This window comes from Microcaecilia unicolor, chromosome 2 (genome assembly GCF_901765095.1).
Source record: "Microcaecilia unicolor chromosome 2, aMicUni1.1, whole genome shotgun sequence".
NCBI classification, from domain to species: Eukaryota; Metazoa; Chordata; class Amphibia; order Gymnophiona; family Siphonopidae; genus Microcaecilia; species Microcaecilia unicolor.
Window position 1 is genome coordinate 119,899,735 of NC_044032.1, and position 18,743 is coordinate 119,918,477.

The window sequence follows — 18,743 nt, forward strand, 5'->3', positions numbered from 1 at the left end:
CCTGCAAACAGTCACAGAATCTATGACAAGGCAGAATTGGTGTGTAGAGCCTGAGCTCTTTCATTAAAACTTGGGGACCATGGGTCAATTTTAGCAGACAATGGAAAAGGTGCTGGTACTCAGTACCCCCAAGTACCCCCTCAAAAAAAGCTCTGACCATTTTCCTCAGTTTGTCCTAGTCACCCCTTCGAAAATTAAATGCTGCTACAGTAGATTTCTTTACTAACTTCACTCCAGATATCAGCTCAAACTTGATCATGTTATGATCACTGTTTTCCAGCAGATCCAACACCATTACCTCTCATACCATGCCTTGCATTCCACTAAGGATTAGATCTAAAATGGCTCCTCCTCTTGTCGGTTCTTGGACCAGTTGCTCTATGAAGCAGGTGCATTTTATTATATAGGATTATTTTTTTATTATTTTTTAAATTATTCTATTATTTTTTAATCACACAATTTATACATACAATTGGATGCTATATATTTTTTTTCTTTTTTAGTTTTCATATAATATTTTTTGTACTTTTTTATTTTTTATTTTTCATTATTTTTTCTATTTTATTCATTTTTTTCTGAAATACCTATCGAAACTTTCCATATGTGACAGTATCAAAAATATATTTTTTCTCATGTATATGTACACAGATTTTATATGTAATATTTTATTTCATTTTGAATTCTGTATCTTGAAATTTTATATGTGATATCCTTCTACTCAAAGTTTTTACATGTAATCTCCTATTTGATATTATTTTTGATATTCATAAAACACAACTTGGGTATAATTTTTTATATTCATATTTATGTAAAAATTGTTTTATTATTATATTTTTGTCGTAGATATCTCTGCTAATAGACAATTTGACTTCGAGTGATCTGTTTTACCAGTGTTTTGCACCAAAGATTGATAGGTATGTTCCTTTAAGTATACGTTGATCATTTTTTATAATATTTTGATGAATATGTTTTGATTATTATATATATTTTTTTATTTCTGATCAGTTTATATATGTATTATGTTTATGTTTACTTATAGACCCCTGACGCAGGCCTTTACGGCCGAAACACGATTCGTGTCGGGTCATTTTATTGATTTAAATAAAGACCTTGTTTGGGAAACATCATTTGTGAGAGCACTTCTTTTGGATCCACTGTTCTTATAGCTGTCACTAATTTGACACCAGAGTTTGTATGTTGAGTTGTAAAGTGAATCATTCTATTTCTGCTCTGTATCTCTTTTTGGGAGAGTTTTATTGGTTGATCGGGAATGTTCTATGAATGAATAATTATATCCTATTTTCTGTGTCAGTACTTGTGGCAGTTAGTTGCTGGCAGCCACCAGAGAGGGCTAAACCTTGCAAGAATGAATGAGACATTTTTCTTTTGTGTGTGGTTTGACTCCATTAGGCTGTTCCACTTTGGTTTTATGTGGATATAATATATAAATATATATGGTTTATGTATTTTCATGATTTTGTACCAAACTTAATTGCTAGGTTCCTGTCAGTTTGTAGTTTTCTATCACTCCCAGCTGGCAAATTTAGGGTGGGCCTGAGCCCAAAGAAGGTGGGCCCAAAAACTCATCTCTTCCCTGCCCTCCTCAGCCCCTCTCCAGTGCTCTCCTTGCCCTCCTTCTCCCCCTCCGTTGCTCTCCTGCTCTCCTCAGCCCCCCTCTGGTTCTCTACTCTCCCCAATAAAACCAAAAGAAATACCTGAGCTGGCAGGGGATCCACAAGCCCCGTCAGCATAAGATCTCCTCCTAACAGAAAGAACACTTACACCGGGGCCAGCCTCTGGTTTAAATCTTTTTTACCTCCGTCGAAGCAGCTGCGTCATTGAAAGCCCTGCCCATCAAGCCTTCCCTTCGTGAGTTCATTCCCTCAGAGTCCCACCCTCGCGGAAAGAGGAAATGATGTCAGAAGGCGGGACTCTGAGGGAACAAACTCATGAAGTGAAGGCTTGATGGGCAGGGCTTTCAATGACGCGGCCGCTTCAATGCAGATAAAAAAGATTTAAACCCCGGGCAAGGGGATGTTGGGTGGACGGGCCTGGAGGGAAAGTGGCTGGGCCTGGGCTACGCCCCTGCCTTACTCCCTGATTATAGCTCTGAGGAGGGAGATTGGGGGGGGGGGGGGGGCGGGATGCTGGGGGGGCTGTGGGGCCAGGGTGCCATCTAATCCCTCACCTTAGGCTGCCCCTGATTATGCTTACACATTCCTGAGCTTCCCAGTGATGGTGAGATCTAGAAATCTTGATGTCACTTTTACCAGGTACTTCTGCAGCACTCACATTATAGAGGGTTCTAGTAGAAACAAACTACAGTGACTTCAAGGGTACAGTCAGGGTCTACAAACCATACTGCTTTGAGATGTAAGTTCAAAACCAGGCCTGGTCAAAAAGCCTCCCTCCTGGTACTAATCTAATCTTGACATTTTTATTCTGCTTTACCGAGGTGGCTCAAGGCGGATCACATACAAAATACGAACCAAAGAGATAATTCTTCTTATAACATGATGTCCTGGTTCATATAGAATCTAAATCTCCTGGAAAGAGAAGACAGAACCTGTATCCACATGGGGGTTGTCTACAGATCTCCAGCACAAATGGAGAAGTTAGACAAGGATCTGATAGATATTCAAAAGTTTAGTATGAAAGGGGAGGTGCTAATGTTGTGAGATTTCAATTTGTCAGAAAGAAGTAGGAAGATTGTGGATGCCTGTTAAAATGTTTTGCTCAGAGAAATGGTGACGGAACCCAGGAGGGAAGGGTCGATGCTGGATCTAGTGCTCACGAATGGAGGAAGTGTTTCCAATATCCAGGTGGGTGCCCATTTATGTAATAGTGATTATCACACCATATGGTTTAAGGGTAAAGGTGGAGTGCAGATGCACAAAACTCAAAGTACTGGATTTAAGATGTACTGATTTTGATAAAATGGGGGAATACCTGAAGAAGGAGCTGTTGGCGTAGGAAGGCATAGGAGATGTGGAAAAACAGTGGTCCAAGCTAAAGGCTGCTATAAATATGGCAACTGATCTTTATGTGAGGAAAGTAAACAAAAAAAGAGAAGCAGGAAGCCTATATGGTTCTCGAAACAAGTAGCTGAAAAAATAAGAGCAAAAGAGGCTTTGTTCAAGAAATACAAAAGAGCACAACGAGAGGGTCACGGAAAAGATTATCGGATTAAACTCAAAGAAGCGAAGAGGGAAATACGGCTAGCGAAAGCGCGAGTGGAAGAAAAGATGGCTAAAGATGTAAAGTGAGGTGACAAGACCTTTTTCAGATATATTGGAGAAAGAAGAAGAGATAGGAATGGAATTGCGAGACTGAAAGATAATGAAAGTGGCTATGTGGAGAGTGATGAAGATAAAGTGAACGTGCTAAACAATTATTTCTCTTCGGTGTTCATGGAGGAAAATCCTGGAGAAGGACCGTGGTCGGCTGCCGAGGGAATATCTGGGAATGAAGTGGACACTGCACCGTTTATGGAAGAAAGAGTTTATAAACAGCTGGTGAATCTGAAGGTAGACAAAGCTATGGGGCCGGATGGGATACATCCCAGGATACTGAGGGAGCTCAGACAGGTCCTGGCAGGACCTCGTAAAGATTTACTTAATAGATCTTTAGAGATGGGAGAGGTTCCGCGGGATTGGAGACGAGCGGATGTGGTCCCTCTTCACAAAAGTGGAGACAGGGAAGAAGTGGGAAACTACAGACCGATAAGTCTCATGTTGGTGATAGGAAAAATAATGGAGGTGCTGCTAAAACAAAGGATAGTTAACTTTCCAGAAGCCAACGAGTTACAGGACCAGAGGCAACATGGCTTTACCAAAGGAAAATCCTGCCAAACAAATCTTATTGACTTCTTTGACTGGGTGACCAAAGAACTGGATAAAGGACGTGCGCTAGATGTAATCTACTTGTATTTCAGCAAAGCCTTTGATACGGTCCCCCACAGAAGACACATGAATAAGCTGAAAGGGTTGAACTTAGGACCGTAAGTGGTGAACTGGATAGGACACTGGTTGACTGACAGGTGGAGGAGGGTGGTGGTAAATGTAATCCGCTCAGAGGAAAGGAAGGTGAGCAGTGGAGTTCCTCAGGGTCGGTGCTGGGGCCTATTCTGTTTGATATATTTGTGAGAGATATTGCTGAAGGGTTATAAGGAAAGTTTTGCCTTTTTGTGGATGACACGAAAATAGCCAATAGAGTGGATACCCTGGAGAGAGTAGAAACAATGAGAAGGGATATTTGAACGTTAAAAGAATGGTTGAGGGTCTGGCAGTTAAAATTTAATACCTTAGTAAAGTACTCTGGGGTATTTATAGCTGTTCGGTCTCCCTTTTATTAATTAATAGTACAGTCCAGAAACCATTCAAAAAGCTTACTCTTTGTTTTGTTATTTTTTAAATATGCGTATAGTGCTCAGTAACTAGGTATGCCTTACCGAACTGACTAGCAGTTCTATCTTGTATCTTACCCAACCAGCCATCATCGCACCAGTACCTCCTCCCTACCAATAATGTCCAGATAAGTATGAATTGTTGAAAAACCCCTCGCACCAGAGTGCACCCAAAAATTATCAATATTAAGTCCACTACCCATCTTTATGTTATGATGGGATGGCTGTTGGTTCCATGTTGTTCGGTGGCTGCCCAGTGTCTTCCGTGATATGTAGAGTGGTAAATAGTACCTTAAGTGATGTTCCCTTTCTTTTATACTGGTTAAAATTTAATGCCAAGAAGTGTAGAGTGATGCACTTGGGGTACAGAAACCCAAAAGAGAGATACCAGATAGGAGGGGAGAGATTAGTATTCTCGACTCAGGAGAGAGACCTTGGGGTGTTGGTGTCCAAGGATCTAAAGGTGAAGAAACAATGTGACAAGGCAACGGCTGTCGCCAGAAGGATGTTAAGCCGCATAGAGAGGGGTATAATCAGCAGAAGAAAGGAAGTGTTGATGCCCCTCTACAAGTTGTTGGTGAGGCCCCACTTGGAATACTGTGTTCAGTTTTGGAGGCCGTATCTTGCTAAAGATGTAAAAAGACTGCAAACAGTGCAAAGAAAAGCTACAAAATGGGATTTGCATTGCAAACCGTACAAGGAGAAACTTGCCGACCTGAATATGTATACCTTGGAGGAAAGGAGAAACAGGGCTGACATGATACAGACTTTCAAATATTTGAAAGGTACTAATCTACAAACAAACCTTTTCCGGAGTCAATAAGGCGGTAGAACTAGAGAACGTGAATTGAGGTTGATGGGGGGCAGACTCAGGAGTAATGTTAGGAAGTATTTTTTCACGGAGAGGGTGGTGGATACGTGGAATGCCCTCCCGCGGGAGGTGGTGGAGAGGAAAACGGTAATGGAATTCAAACGTACGTGGGATAAACAAAAAGAAATCCTGTTTTGGAAGGAATAGATCCATGGAATCTTAGCTGAGATTGGATGGCAACGCCGGTAATTGGGAAGCAAAACTGGTGCTGGGCAGACCTCTATGGTCTACTCCTTGATTGTGACTGAATAGATATGGGTGGCTGGAGTGTACATTTTAAGGGGCTTCGACATTAGTTTTAGAACTTTTAGTAAAAGAACAGTGCTGGGCAGACTTCTACAGTCTGTGCCCTGAGAATGGCAAGGACAAATCAAACTCGGGTATACATATAAAATGTCGCATACCTGTAAAATGAGTTTATCTTGTCGGGCAGACTGGATGGACCGAACAGGTTTTTTTCTGCCGTCATTTACTATGTTACTCGTTACTATATTTCGGCCAACAAGGCCTGCACCAGGAGTCTCTTAAATTCCACTGAAATGTCCACTTGAAATGATGTCTATGATCAATATGAAAAAAACGGACAACATGTAAAGTGCTCCGTGCGCTAAAAGAGATGAGATCTCACACGAGTTTCTAGCCTTCGCTTGCAGCCTAGAAACTCGTGTGAGATCTCATTATTGATGATATGCACAGAAACCGTGACAGGGGATCTGCCTTTATACAAGTGTTGCTGGTTTTCTCAGCAGCCTTCGATACTGTGGATCATAATATCATGCTTACAAGGCTAGCAGAAACAGGTATCAGTGGCACAGTATTTATATGGTTCAAATCCTAATTGTCAGACAGACAACAATCAGATCTCTTCAACAAAGGCACATCATTACTTTGCGCACTGAACTGTGGGGTGCCACAGGGATCCATACTGTCTCCTATTTTACTTAATATCTACCTCAAGTCTCTGGCTGAGCTGTTTCAGTCAATAGACACAAAATTCTATGTCTATGTTGATGATGTGCAACTACTCATGCCCATTGAACCAGATCTACCCACAGCTTTGAGTAAACTGATTGCCTGCTTAACCACAACTCAGGAATGGGCTAACAACAATAAACTCTGCCGGAACCCAGGCAAAACGAGATTCTTTGGGTACCTAACACAAGTGGACAAATACCTGACTTCAAAATACCTTTTGGGAAATATGAACTCCCCCTAAAATCACAGGTCAGAAATCTTGGGATACTGTTAGACTCAACACTCACTCTGATCTTGCAAATTCAAACAACCTTTAAAAATTGTCTCTATCACCTGCGGCAGCTATGAAATCTCTCTCCATATATTGAAAAGATGAGCCTGACCACAGTGGTCTATGCCATGATAACATCACAACTAGATTACTGTAATGCCCTCTCCACTGGCCAAACCAAAAAGAGTTTGTATCAGCTCCAATCCGATGTTTCTCTCATATGATCGATAATATCAGAGCTTTTTTTGAGGGGGTACTTGGGGGTATTGAGTACCGGCACCTTTTCCATTGTCTGCTAAAATTGACCCATGGTCCCCAAGTTTTAATCAAAGTGCTCAGGCTCTACACACCAATTCTGCCTTGTCATACATTCTGTGACTGGTTTCAGGGGGCCTGGCTATTGTGGGATGGGTTCTTCAGTGATCATCCCCACATCTGAAGGGTGACCTGGCATTTGAGTACCAGCACCTTTTTTGCTAGAACAAATGCACTGGATAATATATTCAATAACCTTCATTTAAATAATGGTTTACTTCAATCTGTAACTTACTCAATATAACATCTCTCAAATCAAAGCGAGGATTGAAATGAAAAACAGACACTTGTTATGTTAAATTTCTTCTGAAGAAGTAGCGAAACAGATGGGTCCCTGTACTATTGAGAAATCGAAAGATATTCCTTGAGTAATCGAGTGATCTATTTTGAAGAAAAAATGAGAGATATATTTGGAAGACTATTCTTTGCGAGTAACATAGTAACATAGTAGATGACGGCAGAAAAAGACCTGCATGGTCCATCCAGTCTGCCCAACAAGATAAACTCATATGTGCTACTTTTTGTGTATACCCTACCTTGATTTGTACCTGTCCTTTTCAGGGCACAGACAATGTAAGTCTGCCCAGCACTATCCCTGTCTCCCAACCACCAGGCCCGCCTCCCACCACTGGCTCTGGCACAGACCGTATAAGTCTGCCCAGCACTATCCCCGCCTCCCGCCACCAGCTCTGCCACCCAATCTCGGCTAAGCTCCTTAGGATCCATTCCTTCTGAACAGGATTCCTTTATGTTTATCCCACGCGTGCTTGAATTCTGTTACTGTTTTCATTTCCACCACCTCCTGTGGGAGGGCATTCCAAGCATCCACTACTCTCTCCGTGAAAAAATACTTCCTGACATTTTTCTTGAGTCTGCCCCGTATTTTCCATACCTCTGCTTCTCCCCCTCTATAAGCTTTCCAAGCAAGTAGTTTATACAGATCCGGTTTGGGGATCTAAGATAATTGAAAGACTAGAACAGATTTGGATTCCTCATGGTCAAAAATACTAGTGGATATATTGGAATCAGTATGATGTATACATTCATCTAAAACTAAGCAACACTTTGATTTGAGAGATGTTATATTGAGTAAGTTACAGATTGAAGTAAACCATTATTTAAACGAAGGTTATAGAATATATTATCGATCATATGAGAGAAACATCAGATATACCATTTTCCACTTAAAGGTCGATTATAAGAAGGTGGGGGGTTTTTGTTCTGTTGTCTTGACTATATATATCATTACCTTTATGAGTTTTTCAAGTCCTAAATTATTATATGAAGTTGTGATTTGTGCACTTTAATCAAGAAATTATTAAAAGTTACTACCCCTTCTTCCGTTTTTTACTACAGATTTTTTCTTCCATTTTTAAAAAAGTTTTTTTTATTTTTTAACTCTGTAGGTGTTTTCGGAAGATGGAGTAGCCGATGATGTTAGCCACTACAGTTGGTGTCCTATTCTAAAGGTACCCTGGGCTTTTGAGGCTATTATATCAATTATTTATATAATTGTAAAAAAGTGCCAAACCCACTATTGAGTTTCAGAGTATTGATTCTTTATTGATAGTTTCTAACTCCTAATACTCCGTTCAGTTTTGAATTTTTTGATAGTATACTACATACAATGTCAACACAATACGTAATACAAATTTTAATAGACCACATAGGGTGTAAACAAAGATGGAACATACAGATAGATAAGATAGAGTAACAGGAGTTAGAAAATAAGGGGACTAATTTAAAGAAAGTTGCACATGAGGTCAGAAAGGTGTTTGAATATTATCTTACCTAGGGCAGGAGTGGATAAACATGTCCTTCTATATAGTATGTGCAGTCGGTGTCACTCCTTGTGTGTGTGTGTGTGTGTGTGTGTAACTAGCAAATTAGTTATTCCATGTTTCTATGCTTTTGCACACACAAAACCCCTTTTGCACATCATCCTTAAAGTGACTTTTCCACATTCACAAGGAGTGGTAGAAGTGGTATTCTGAACTCCCATTTCTAGCTGCCTAAGAACTATGTTACACATTTTTTTTTTTAACATTTGTACCCCGCGCTTTCCCACTCATGGCAGGCTCAATGCGGTGGGCAATGGAGGGTTAAGTGACTTGCCCAGAGTCACAAGGAGCTGCCTGTGCCAGGAATCAAACTCAGTTCCTCAGTTCCCCAAGACCAAAGTCCACCCCCTAACCACTAGGCCACTCCGCCAGTTCTTTATCTTAATTTTATTATTTGTGTACCTTTCTCCTCTTCTGGAGCTCTGATATGCACACTCATGAGCTTTACACATTGAGGTTTAACAAACATCTTCCTGGGGAAGGTTATTTCTACATGATATATGCACAGTAGACTAGAGAACCAGGTTTCTGTTTTATTTAAGTTCATTTCTTACTACATCTCAGAAGTAATTAACAAAGGCAAATAAATATATTGAAAAGGTGAAATTATAACATTTGTTCACTCTTGTGGCTTTATTCTGTATGGTGGAGTAGTCAGTTGTTATGAAAATATATGGCATACAGTTGAAAGGGTTAATAATGCCATGTCATTAAATTGAAGGCTATGATACATGATTTATCCAGCAAAACTTCATTTGATAACCATGAGAAAATATTTAGACTAGTTACTTCACAGGAAAACAGACCTCATCAACATTATTTTCTTGTTCGTTTTCTAGTCCAGGTCGATGGAATGGGTCATACTCAAAGGTCAACCGATTGATATATTTGCCACTGGAGACCATTCGGACTACAGTATTGTCACAACCAATCTTCATTTGGGCTGTGTAGCAGAGACAAATAATTTATCAGACATGACAGAAAAGCTTCAAAGCATTACATCACATAGCCATTGCTCATGAGAATCATCTGGAATGAGTCTACCTTTCACGAGGGAATTTAAATTTGCTTCTACTGTATTTAAAATTGCATCATTATTATCAAAGATTTGTTTATAAAAGTTCCTCTTTCATTGTTTCAGAGTTACTTGTTTGAGTTGTTATTGAGTTATAATTCATTTACTGCACTATCATTAGTACCTTTTAGCTTCTCCCAAATTACTCTTTTGACTAAGCCTAAACAATGGCCTAAATATGTCAATCTAAAGGGAAAACAAAGTAACTGCGAGCCAGAGAGAAAAGTCAAAAGACCACACAAGTGAAAATCTACTTGAAGAAAAGCCACACAATACCATAACTACAAAGAGCTTCATAATCCATAGGAACACCAAACTAGATTAAAAATGGGATCCCATAACCAAGCCATGTAATGGAGGAATAACATAGGGGTCAGTGTTCAAAACAATTTAACTGCCCAGGAGAGGCACTGAATATCAGTACTAACCGCTAAATTGAAAACCAACAATTTTATAGGCGGTCCAGGACAGGAGTCATAAAACACAGTCCTATCTTTGTCTAGTTTCACTTAGGCAGTTAAGGTCTGAATATCACACATAACCAGATAAAAGATAGCCTGCCACATAAACCTAGATATTCAATGCCAGAGTCCAGACATAGCCTGGCATTGAATATCCACAAATAATACCACTGGTGACCAAAAAATGCTTACCACCGTCAGTTGAATACCCCACAATGATTAGAGAATTAGGCTGGAAACTAGGGAAGCCAGGATTCAAAGTTTGCTTCTCCTACTAACACTCCTTGTGGAAGTCATTTCATTTTCTGTTGCCTAAAATAAAACTTTGGCAGGGGAGCAATAATAATACCTGAATCGTATTTTCTCTTACCGTAGCTTGGATTTGGAAAAGGCGGAAGTGATTGAGGGTCGTAGTTATCAAGATGGGCTATTGTTAAGATGGGCTATTTTACCTCTAACTAATGCTATTTAGGCACAGGTCCCATTTCATGCAATGAGACCTAATTACTAATAATCCAGGTTAATAGTAAAATAACATGTCTTAACGATAACCTACATTGATAACTTCCTTCATCAATCTAAAGTCCAAATCCATGCTTCAAAACGTATTCAAATTGTATCAACAAAAAGAAAACCTATATATCGTCCAACCATAGGAGCCAACGTTTCAAAATTATTGGGGGTGCTAAGCCCAGTGGAAATAACCCCTCCCTGGACACATTCAATGAATATTCTCTATATTGGGGGTGCTCAAGCACCCACAGCACCCACAGAGTCGGCTCCTATGCATCCAACCTACAAAAGTTTCATCTTTGGCTGAATCTTTTTCACAAAGATAAAACTGTGGAAGGGCATTTTCAATATGACGTTATGCAAGTCCATAATGGAAGAAATAAACATGTTCCAATATTTGAAAATACACAAAAATAAATGTTTAGAGAGAGTACATACTGGAAATGTCATAGACGTTCTGAGATAAATATCTCCGCCAATCAAAAATGCACTACGTAAAACATGCAACAGTGGTACTGGTCCCCATTGCAAGAAAACATCCTCCCCAACAGCATAACGTTCCATTTATATGCAAAACATGCATATATACCTCCTGCATATGGAGGAATGTCCTTCAGTGTGGACAGTCATCTCCTCGGAGGGAGCCTAATTTCAGTGTGCCAGAGATAGAGCTTCTGGTCGTCCTGTGCCTCAGGCACCACCACCACCTGCCCCCCTCCCCCTACAATATCTCCATGAGGGCATGAAGATCCATTAGAGGCAGCCTGGCAAGGTGAGTGTGAAGCAATGCCCCCCAGGATCACTCATGTGCAACCACCAAACATAGGCAGGGTCACATACAGTGAGGTCCCTTTGTTGTTGCAATACATGTTACCGATTTTTCATAAAAAAGAATAACAAAACATAGGTGAATATCCAGTTATGGGGCCCCCTCCACTAGCCATTCAATGCTGAAATGAGAGGCTGCACATATCTGGACCCCCCCCCCCCCCCCCAAGCAAGCATCCTACCCTACGCCTACATACTGATGTGAACGTTGGCAGCAGCTGAGTAAAATACATTGAGCAAACCTGCATTACCCCACTGCCCATCCCCACCTCCCAGCAACAGTGCATATGCTCCACAGAAAGGCCACCATGCCATCCTCTGTCCCCATGGCCACCTCAGCTCACACAGCACCTGTGCCTGTGTACTAAATACTCAGCCCCCCCCCCCCCCCAGTCTGACTTTAGCCATCTGTCACAGGCTATGTAAGGAGCATTGCACAATGTGCCTTAAAAATAATAATGTATGTGACGCCAAAAAAAGCCCATCTCCTGAACCCTGTCTCCACCAACATTTGCTCTATAGAAGATTCGGCATACCCAGGAACCTTAAGGTGATCAGGTATTGGTACTGTAAGATATGGTGTGAAGATCCAGGTCTCATCCAGTGCATTAGGGAGCACTTCAGGGCCTGATGTAAGTACCACTGACATTGCACCCCTATAACAGCTCTGTCCTGGATCAAGGCCTGAGTATGCAGTTACCTGCAGTACAGTGTGTCCCCTACCCTCATATCCACTAGAATGTGCTGCAGCCAAATCCCAGCCTATGAGATGACATGAAAAGGAAATGGGGAAGGGGAAGGGATGTTGGACAGCACTCTCCTGTGACCCAAGGAAAAGTAGTCAGCATGACACATACAACTACCAGGCATATTGCAACAGCTATGGCAGGGTTTTAATAAAACTGTAACCAGAAAGAACCACATTGGGAATCAAACCCAGATTCCCTGCATTGAGGGCTTACAGAACTAACCCCCTACACCACACACAAACCTGACAAAGGTATGTGCAAGGAGGTCAGTACATTGACTACAGAGGGCTTTCAGAGCACAAGTTGGCCTCACACCCCACATTGGTTATATATAGCATTGTGAGGTGCAAAGTTATGTATGCTGCCCTCAAGGCCCAACGGGGGGTGCTTCAAAATGGTACATGATAGTGGCACACAAATCCCTCCTTAGGGAAACCACCACCTATGCATACCCCTCCACCCCCTGGCATCTATAAGGGCCACAAGCCAGCTAGCCTGATTACATCACAGATAGATGCCCCCAAATCTTGCAGGATGTAAAATGCCATTCCAAAGGGGGTCCCAGCAGAAGTGGCCAGAAGGATGGGAGGATCTAACAGGGTCTCATGCCATCTCTCAGCCAACTGTAGGACACATAGGCATGGGGATGCACACACACCCACATCTCTAATAAGAACTGTATCAATGGCCCCAGCCAGTCAACAGCATAGTGCCATACTACCTCTCAGCTAGTGCCTGGTCACCCAGGACCCTCCAGCAAGGCCAGAACCAAACTTGCATGCCTGTAAGAAGACAACCTTCTCAGGGAGCAAACAGCTTTCAGATCTTTGGCTCTGGGATTCACTCTATGTCATCCCATTGGCGCCACAGATGTCCACCCGATAACAGCAGCCCTCAGCTGTCCCTGTCCCTGCCTTCTGATAGCCACCATGCAAGCCATGTAGAATGTGTTGTTCTCAACAGCAAAAAAAACCATACAGGTCACCCTCCAGCTGACGCACAGCCTGCCTTCGACTACCAGTTGCTGCACAGTCAACCCTGGATCAGCCAACTCAGACTATCCAGCTCCACAGCATCCAGCCCTGGACCAGCCTGCTCCACAGCAACCATCCCCGGACCAAACTGCAGCTGAGAGGGCCTAGGAGGAGGTGGCCATGGACCCTGGCTCCTGGGAGGTGCCTCTTACCCCACAACAGGGCTACACCCAGCATGAAGATGTTGAGGGTGAGGAGGAGGATCCTTGGAGGGACATGCCCCCACTGGAGGGGAAGAACAGGCAGACCAACAGCTCCCCCCCCCCCCCCCCCAGGCAGCAACACAGCACCTGACTGCATCTCAGTCCCCCTGGAAATGACTGCCACCCTCACAGCCATCCTAGTTCAGCTCCTGCTGCAGGTCACAGGCCTGTGCACAGACATGCAGCAGGAGCTAGAGCCATAGGAACAATACAGGGGCAAATCCTCAATGAACTGAGGATGCTCTGTGAGGAGTGGCAGCAGCCTGAATGAAGGCCAAGGACTGATTTTTGTTGTGTTTAACATTGTTTGCGTTTTTATTTATTTTTAAAATACAGTGTTCACAGTTATTTCCATACAAAGGTCTCTGCCTCCATTCTCTAAAATATGTGTTCATTCCCTGATCTGCAAGGCTGACAACTGCTGTGGTTGAAACAAGGGAGTGAATGGTATAGTGGCAGGTGTCCCTAGGAATACTCCCTCACTTAGGTTGTAGTTTAGCCACCTTACGGCAAGTGGCACGAAACCTGCCAAGTCTGAGTCAGAGGGACAGGGCTCAGATAAGGAGGTGGTTACATTCCCTGAGCCACAATAGTTCTGAGAGGTCCCAAAGCAAGAGGCTTCCCAGGGTGAGACTCTGAGGCAAAAGATCTCTGGAAGGGAAGCTCCTAAGGACAAGGATCCCTCCAGCATGTCCTGTTGGCTGTAGTACCTGAGGAAGTGGAGCGACCTTCAGTGGACATCCTGAGTTTGTGTGAAGAAGAGGTTCCAGTAAGGTAGGGGAAATTCCTTGGAACCTAAGTTAAGAGAGGCTGAGATGTGACTTTAACCTGTGGGAGCTGTGTCTGGGACAAGCCCTGATTCATGAGGGAAACTAGTGTACAATGAAGAGGGAAACCTATTGGGGACAGAGTACAAGGATTGTATTAGAGATACTTTGTTGAAGGTGCAGAATCTGTGAGGAAACTAGCCAGTTTATTTTTTTCTGTTTGTACAGAAACAAAGTTTTCCTTTTGACCTTTTCACTACCTGCTGTATGTATTTTATGAGGAGTCCAAGCCTTCCGGTTGCTCACATGGTGACAGTGGTAATATTTTTGTGCCTCTGCAGAAGAGACAACCCACAGATCTTCAGGGCTGGGGACCTCGGTACAGCTTGGGGGGACAGTTATGTAGAAAAGGCTAAGGAGATTAGCTCCACCTTAGAGAGGGGGAAAACACAAAAGCTAGTAAGAGCTGGACAAATTGGGTTTTTTTTCCCTCTCTCTGTGGGGTACAGAGAATGTTGCAGTGCTGCCAGAGCTGCAGGAAAATCTGGCCTAGAGTGATCAAGAAGAAAAGAGTGTATTCCAGGGCTGTTATGTCAGCCACACCTAGTCAGAAGAGTGGCAAGGTTTTGAAGGAAGAGAAAAGAAAAGAAGTTTTCAAAAGTGAGAAAGGAAGTAAAACCCTGAGACTGCTCCTGGTTGGAAGAGCAGTGGAAGAGTGTTGTGGCTTTAGTGAGAGAGCTACAAATGCAGGATTCTGACAAGCCCAGGTTTGAGTAAGCTGCTGAACCCACCTGGTGAAAAGGAAGCACAGCATGTGAGCAGTACATGAATGAGAGAAAGAGAATGTCAAGCACAGTGACTGCAGCTGAGTGTAACTGCCAGAGAGCTGGAGCTGTTTTCCTGGGAAAAACCAATGCATAGAATCAGTGCATACTAGAGAAGTCAGCTGCAACCAGGTCTGCTGGAAAATCTGGAGTGGAGCAGCTATGTGAAGGCAGTCTACCTGCATCAAAGGAGACAGTCAGTTGGGGGTTTTCCATATCGTGACAGGGGACTTTTTGGCACCTGACCTAAGGTGGAAAGGAGCAAGAAACTCCAGGATGGGCATTTGGGACTAGGAGAGGGAAGTAGCTTGGTCAACCCTGCATCAGTGCCCTGCAACCAGAGCTAATTACTGTCCCTGGGATGGGAATGTGCCTGAAGAAAAAAGAAGTCAGGCTTATCAGAAAAGTAGAGGAATTAACGAAGGCAACTGGCAAAGAGATTGTATGTATTTTATGAGGAGTTCAAGCCTTCCAGTCATTCATAAGACCGCACACTGCTAGGCAAGCCCTGGGAAAGGAAGAATGTAGAATTGGGGGGGGGGGGGGGGGGAGGTATCCAAAGGGCCCTCAGTGGACCCATTCAGAACAGATCCTCCTTAATGTCAAGTGTTGTATCAGAGGGCTGCCCAGTCGAGAAGGATCCAGTAGGGCACAAGAAGGCACAGTGGGACTCGAATCTGCCACCCCAAGGATGTCACACCATACTCCGAACCATTATGCCGTGCCTCCAGTAGCTAGAAAAAAGGTGACAGGGAATTTGTAATGGGCTACCACCGCCAGCACTAGCCTTTGAACCTAGGTTGCCCACTCCAGCACCTGAAACAAATGTAACGTGTATGGAAACTGCTACCAGGTTCCACTCGGGGGGGGGGGGGGGGGAGCATACATGACTGCAGTCTCCCTTTCCACTCCCTTCTCCTAGATCATGGCTGCAACACATCTGTGAGTGGAGCATTTCCTGAGAAAAGACCTTGGGCCAGATATGCCTCTGCCAGTTTAGGCATCCTGGCCTCTCAGGTGGTGAGGAGATGCCCAAGGAATCTATGTGAGAGACATGTGGAGGCACTGGTAACAATGCCTGTACATCTCTTGGACAGAATCCTTGGGCATCTCCTCACCATCTGAGGGGCCAGGGTGACCTCAAGACTGGCAGGGCCATATCTAGCCAAAGCTCTCATGTCAGGAAAGACAGAGCAGAGAAATAGAATTATGGGTCACCAGATAGGGCTGACTGCCCATCTACATCATCATTGCACTCTGTAGTGATCTGTCCCAAAGATCTGGTCTGTGGGATACTTGGGGTTAATGGGGCTGGATTTTATGTGACATAAGCATTTGTGGAAACCAGCATGTTGGGCCTCCAGTCCAGCTCCATGGTGAAGTTGGAACAAAGTTCCCATCACAGGGGTCCTAACAAAGAGGATAAGTAAAGCTTTGCACAGCTACTGATGTCGGTCACATTTGGCCCACCCTAAGCATTACCATGTCTGTACCAACCAGCTAAAAGCAGGAGTCCAGTTCCATATATGCCCTCCACCCTGCAGACTCACACCCATTTGCCAGATTGCATACAGCTAATATTATTAAAGGTTTGTTGTCTCACACTAGCCACAAGTGTGGTACCAATCAGCTGGTATTCCTAGGCAGTGCCCAGACTAAGGTTTATTCAAGAAGGCCGGCGAGGTGCATGCCGAGCAGCCGCCAATAACATGGCGGCTGCCACGCAGCAGCTCCCCGAACCGAGCAACCCTTCCCTTCCGGCTTCCCTCTGAATGACGTAGAGGAGAACCTCGCCGGTCATTGGCTGGCGGGCCGGAAGGGGGCGGGGCTTCGGGGGATGCCCTCTTGCACCACTTAAAAGTCGCCGACGAGACAAGGGGAGTCTCTTGGTCGGCGGTTAGCGGCGTGGGAATTTTCCCCACCCTCCCTTCCCCTTCAAGTTTCTTAGAATGGCCACTGGGCTCATCTGGTGCTGTGCAAGGTGAGCGGGGTTCTAGCAGAGTGCAATTTTCCTGTTTGGCTGTGATACCCACCGCAAACTATTGGGACCGCTCACAAGAGAATCTATTGTATGTTTTGTTACTGTCTGTTGTGCTGCATGGTTCATTCCCCATGGCATTGTGTTGCCATTACATTTTTTAAGATTCCCTTATAAGGTTAGGTTGCATTGTTAGTTCTCCATGTCATTGTAGAGTCTAGAAGTTGATACAGAATGTGCCCACAGAATGGCATTGCGTTGCCATTACATTTGTTAAAGTTCCCTTTGAAGGTCAGGTTGCATGGTTAGTTCTCCATGTCATTGTAGAGTTATAGAAGTTTGTTACAGAACGTGCCCACTTTTGTTTACTTGCCATATATGTATATCACTGCACTGCAGGGAATTTAGGCTCGCCTACGATTACTGTTGTCTCTTCACAGGCGGATGCTTAAAGAATCTGTACAATGTCACAGCAGCGGAGGCACCCGAGCCTGGGAAATCTGGGATGTGCTGGAACAACAGGCAAAAGGAAGATTGCCCGCTTCAGGCAAGGGACAGGAACACCCACTGCTGGCAGACCAATCACCTCGCTGGTTACACATGGCAGGTGGGACTCTGGTCTGGGGTGCAGTCCTAAGCTGGCTTGCCCGCTTCACGCAAGGGACGAGAACACTCACGGCTGGCAGACCAATCACCTCGCTGGTTATACATGGCAGGTGGGACTATGGTCTGGGGCGCAGTCCCAAGCGGGCGGATGCACGGCCACGCTAAGGGCGGAGTCAAGGCTGGCCGTCGCGTGGGCGGAGATGCTGGCTCTCTAGCTGGATAAGCATGGCGGAGGGCTGGAGCATCTGCAATGTCCAACCCAAGGCTCGGGTGCTTCCTAGGGGCAGTTTAATGTGTTGTCAATAAAGCTGTGGCCATTTATTCCCAAAATCTGTCTCATGCCTGTTTTGTGTGTGCTTGAGGGGAAAAGCGAGGGAGGGGGCGCGAGAGTGTGCAGCCTGCCTATGTTATGTTAAGCATGCTGCCTTGCCTACAACCAGCATGGCTGAGGGCGTAAGAAGATACACAAACAGCTGCTTCCTATACACATATTTACATATTTAAAACAACATATAAAATTACAGATGAGGGAAGGGAAAACAACTATATACAAATAAGGGGATATATACATGGGGAGGAAAAGGAACTATTACATGTCTGTTGTCTCACAATAGCAACCAATCAGGTACAAACCAGCAGGCCTCCTTTCCCATGGCACAGACTAGAATTTACTCTGTGTTCAGCAGGCTAGAGGGCAGGGGAATAGTGTAGGCACCATGCACACACTGAGGCCTTGTCCAGCACACTTCCCCCCCCCCCCCCCCCCCCCCCCCCAGCAGGAGCATGTCCCTCCCAGTGGCAACTGCTACCGCAGATGGCAAGTGGCAACCAAGCAAGTCCTGTGTGACCTCAGCAGCAGCTTCAGGGAATCCTAAAGCTAGGACAGGAGCCCTGGCCTCAGGGTCCACTGAATTTGAGGGCCAGGATACGGATACAGGCACCAATACTGGACACTGTAAATCTCAACGCTGGGCCAAGTTTAATGGAGTTTTACAGAAATGGATATCGAAGACTGGCCAGAAAAACA

At 44.1% G+C, this 18,743-nt stretch overlaps 1 protein-coding gene and 1 long non-coding RNA gene across 2 annotated transcripts in view; one reads left to right on the top strand and one right to left on the bottom strand.

The window, feature by feature from the left end:
• The first annotated feature begins 844 nt into the window (after positions 1-844).
• LOC115462281 lies at positions 845-9,885 on the top strand. Its single transcript, XR_003940800.1, has 3 exons — positions 845-914; positions 8,244-8,306; positions 9,518-9,885. It is a non-coding gene; the product is annotated as an uncharacterized LOC115462281 (long non-coding RNA).
• The window catches only part of CRHBP (corticotropin releasing hormone binding protein), a 41,213-nt gene continuing 31,713 nt past the window's right edge, over positions 9,244-18,743 (bottom strand). The window contains exon 7 of the mRNA XM_030192292.1: positions 9,244-9,621. Coding sequence (XP_030048152.1) covers positions 9,464-9,621 — 158 coding nt within the window. The 3' untranslated portion in view covers positions 9,244-9,463. The remainder of the gene's footprint in view (positions 9,622-18,743) is intronic.